The sequence below is a fragment of the Lycium ferocissimum genome, chromosome 3 (genome assembly GCF_029784015.1).
Source record: "Lycium ferocissimum isolate CSIRO_LF1 chromosome 3, AGI_CSIRO_Lferr_CH_V1, whole genome shotgun sequence".
Classification (NCBI taxonomy): Eukaryota; Viridiplantae; Streptophyta; class Magnoliopsida; order Solanales; family Solanaceae; genus Lycium; species Lycium ferocissimum.
This window is the reverse complement of record NC_081344.1, coordinates 32,243,403-32,248,081: the sequence shown is the minus strand read 5'-3', so window position 1 is coordinate 32,248,081 and position 4,679 is coordinate 32,243,403. Positions and strand designations below refer to the sequence as shown.

Genomic DNA, 4,679 nt, shown 5'->3' with positions numbered 1-4,679 from the left:
TCCAAAGCTCCACCATAAGAACATCTTCTTTCAACTAAATAAAACTCTCTTTTATCCTCACTTTTTCAAGAACTCTCCAATATTTTTCACACAACACAAGGTTAGGATGACTAACTATTTATAGTTAACAACACCATCTTTGAATTGAATAGGATGAGAGTGGGGTAGTAATGAGAATAAATAATGGAGAATTATGGCTTAGAGGTTATATGAGCTACAAGACTAAAGAGGATGAATGTGGGTAAATAAATGAGTTAGTGGGAAGATGAAAGTAAGGCCACGTCTAACCATATTAAACGTGAGAATGAAAGTCATTTCTATCACTTTTATGGCCATTAACGTATAGGAGTAATTAGACACAGTAAGGCACTTTAATAATATTATTATGTAATATTAAAATGCTAATAACCCAACAATTTATGTCCTTACTATTTTCGACTTGGGAATGTACACAACATACATGAAATGACTTTTATTTTACTTCGATTTCAATTTTTTATGAAATATTTCATGTATGGTAAACTTCATAGTTCAACGACAAGGACTCAACTGAGCCGAACTATTAATAGATGGCTATAAATTTGAACATTTTCCTAAATCAAAATACATGTTGTAAGAATTATACCGAGTCCTTGCAATTAATCAAGGTTCTATGTCATTATATTGTATTACTACTAACTTCATAAATTGTAAAAAAAAAAAAAAAAAAAAAAAAAAAAAAAAAAAAAAATCTAAAGTGGGATTTTAGCACAAAGTATAGTATATTTTAATTGAGTAAGCAAATCCTAAAGAACTTAATGGGATACAAACTATCTCTTAAGTTACATAAAACTGCAAAGTTTAGAAAACAAACAGAATCATAGCCTTTACATTATTTGGAAATTTTTAAAATTTGAAAATATACCATTTCTTAGTAACATAGCTTCTTCCGATCATGTATAAAGTTGAACGCACAACACAGGAAAATGATAACGATATTGGAAATGAATGAAATTTCTAAAAAGCCAAGAATTTCGATAAAGTAATTAATGAGGTCATATGACCATACTAAAAAAGGCCATCTTGGGAATTTATAGTCGTTCTCTCTGGTCTCTGAACTTGGAGAGGAGGTAATGATGATAAATATTACCACATATTCCAACTAAGAATATTAGTAAATCAATATATTGTAGCTCAATTTCTGGCTCTGTATGTAGAGTCGTCAAAATGGCTCGCCCTTGAGGCCAGCTCCCCTTAAATTTCCGCCAGAAAGGTTTGGTTAAGATTTTTCAAGCCCATTTAAAACAAAAGCATATAAGCTCAGTCCAAGTCAGCTCGCTGGCCCTTGAGGCTTGACCAAGATTGGGCCGAGGCTGGCCCATGGGCCAAAAGACTATTTAATCTAAATTATAAATTAATAAATAACTGTGAAAAAAGAAGGAAAATTTTGGAATAGTGATTAGCGAATAAATCTTAGTATCTTACCCAATACTTTATTCATTATTAAATCCTAATTACCAAGTATAGAAATTGCATTCATGATTGCAATTTAATTTGAAATTCAAAATTTAAAAGAAAATTGTGAAAAAAGAAGTAAAACCTAGGAATATTATAATTGAATAAGTTTTAGTAGCTTACACAATACACTACTTATTTTTAAATCCCTACTGCCAAAATACCTAATCACGAAGTATAAAAGTTGCATCCATCATGAAAATATTTACCCTTGTTGGATTTTGCTACTAGAAATCGGTTGCACGATGTTACCCAAATTCATATAGGTAATATTTTTTAACTGAATTTAAATATTATTGGTCTTTGAAATGTTATTATTTGACAATATTTACCTAATTAAATATGCATATGAATATAGACGAAGATGAGATCTTAATTAAGACGATTTTATCACAAACGAATCCAAATGTGCTTGATGATGTGTTGGTGTTGAATAAGCTATAAGTTACTGTAGAATTATGTACTTTCATATAATCATATGTTAGAAATGTTAACAATAAACATACTTATAGGATTGACTATTAGACTGAAAAGAAAAAAATTTATTAAAAAAAAAAAAAAAAAGATTGAAAGAAATGAAGGACTAGCCCGCCCTAACCCATAGCCCTTCTGGGCCTGGGTTGGGTTGGCCATTTTAACAACCTTGAAAATGAAGGATCTGCCCGCCCTAGCCTATCAAACTCCTTGACCCATGAGGCTTGGCTGACCCATTTTGACATCTCTATCTTTATGGATATAGATTAAGACTACAACCAACGTAAACTAGGAAGATGAAATAATGAGGACCGAACCAAGAACCACCCCACCATTGTATTCGTGAACAAATAGAACCTACAAAGAAGTAAAACCTAGGAATATTGATAACCGAATAAGTTTTAGTATCTTACACAATACGCTACTCATTTCTAAATCCTTACTACCAAAATACCTAATCACAAAGTATAAAAGTTGCTTCCATCATGAAAATGTTTACGCTTGTTGGATGTTGCTACTCGAAATTGGTTGCACGGCATTACCCAAATTCATACAGGTAATATTTTTTAAATGAATTTAGATATTATTGGTCTTTCAAATGTTATTACTTGATAATATTTTACTAATTAAATTTGCATATAAATATAGATGAAGATGAGATCTTAATTAAGGCAATTTTATCACAAACGAATCGAAATGTGCTTGATGATGTGTTGGTTGAATAAGCTATACGTTGTCATAGAATTATGTACTTTCATATAAGAGAAAATTACATAGTAAGTCACGTTATTAGAATTAAGCACATAAATAGCATAGCTTTTCAAATTCTTCAAAGAACATTGGTTATTACATTTATAATATATTAAAAAAAGTATGTTACAGAAAGGAATATCCCCTAAATTAGGGATTCAATGATATCTTTTATTCTTTTTTTTTTTTTAATTTATCTCTCATTATAAGGATAAACCCATCATTTATCACTGTTCTTTAACAATAAACATCCATATTCAATATATTTCAAGTCTATTAATCTTGCTTCATTCCTGCACTTGTCCTTGATATTATTCAAAAAGGTTCAATGTAGCATCCCTTTTTTGAAAATAATTTTGCTTAGTTTCTGCATATGTGAATATTGTTAAACTCCTTCACCTTGAATATATTTGATGCACGAAAGCATTCACGATTTGAGGTTCCAACCATAGTGATCTTGTCCAAAAAAAAAAAAAAAAAAAAAAAACGCATCACGCATATAAGATAATACCTGCAATATACATAATATAATTTATTATACAACGTATAATAAAATTATATGAAGTGTACAAAATTTATAAACCATATAATTAAACTATACAACTTATATCTAATTTATTATAGTTGGTATAATAAATTATACGAATATTATTCGTTTATAACATTTTTATTATGCTTACTACATATAGCAATATTTATGTAAGTAATATACAGAATATAATTGGCTTATAACAAAATAAACGTGGATGGACACATTCAATAGGGAAAATAAAAAAAATTGCACTTTACCTTGACTAATTGCTCAACCTTATTTCGTGCAAAATTATTCCCTCACATCTTGGTGAAACTGTAAAAAACAGTTGCAAACATATCTATGAACCGAAAAAATAGGGATTGTAGAGAGATGCTTACCTAGTTTTGGATGAACGGGCCATGAATGTTAGAACGAAGAATCTTGAGCAAGCAAGAAGTTTAAAAAGTAATCGTACCCGATTACTTGCAGGAGTGCAGAAGGTTAGAGATGGAATATAACACCTTTTAGATGACAGTGAAGACATGGCACAGTTGTACTTGAATATGAAATGGATTCAGAATCAGCAAACTGAGACTCTTTTGGGAACTATTGTTTCAAATAGTGTCGTTCCGGCAGCACCGAATCTTCGTAGAATTAATTCAGCTCGAAGCAGAAGTGGAAGTTTGGTGAGCAACCCTTTTAATTACTTTGATGTGGTGATGTTGCTTGAGGCCTACTTCATGCAGTTGGAAGGCACCCGTAACAAGATATTATCTGTCAGTGAGTACATTGATGACACAGAAGATTACGTCAAAATCCAACTCCACGATCAGCGTAATGAACTTTATCAGGTGCAGTTGACACTGACGATTGCATCATTTTCTATAGCTATGGAAACGCTGATCGCTGGGTAGTTTGGTATGAATATACCTTATACCCTATACCATAAGGACATGTTATTTTGGCCTTTTGTCGCGGGCATCACAGCAGGTTGTATATTACTATTCCCTGTTACTCTAGGATATGCTAGGTGGAAGAACTTGCTTGGATAATGAATTCATCTATCATCAAGGTTTACAAATTTCTACTATATAGGAGCGTGAGTTTCAGATTCGGATCGACATGCCTGTTTTACGTCCATAAAATTCAAAGTGAGGGCATATTTGACTTTTGACAGAATTACCTGAGCAAGCACATTTCCGCCGCTATTGTTTCTTCCGTCTTCTTCCACTTTCTCTCTTTTCTCAGTTACAATCACACAATCACATACAAGTTCAAGAGTTCCTATTTTATTTTTGGGTTTTGATTGAGGGAAAAAAAAAAAGGATGATGGTAAAGTGTAGACTAAGAACATGAATAACAGATAAGTCATGTTGTCAAAGAGTTGTTTCTCCGATAGCTTCTCCACTCTATTGGGTATTAACTCTTTGCTCTCATTTCTTTGTTT

At 31.6% G+C, this 4,679-nt stretch overlaps 1 protein-coding gene across 1 annotated transcript; it reads left to right on the top strand.

Moving 5' to 3' along the window:
• Positions 1-3,619: 3,619 nt before the first annotated feature.
• Positions 3,620-4,152, top strand: LOC132051099 (putative magnesium transporter MRS2-G). Its single transcript, XM_059442385.1, has one exon. It carries the CDS (start codon positions 3,775-3,777, stop codon positions 4,144-4,146), a length of 372 nt encoding a protein of 123 aa, XP_059298368.1. The 5' UTR covers positions 3,620-3,774; the 3' UTR covers positions 4,147-4,152.
• The last annotated feature ends 527 nt before the right edge of the window (positions 4,153-4,679 follow it).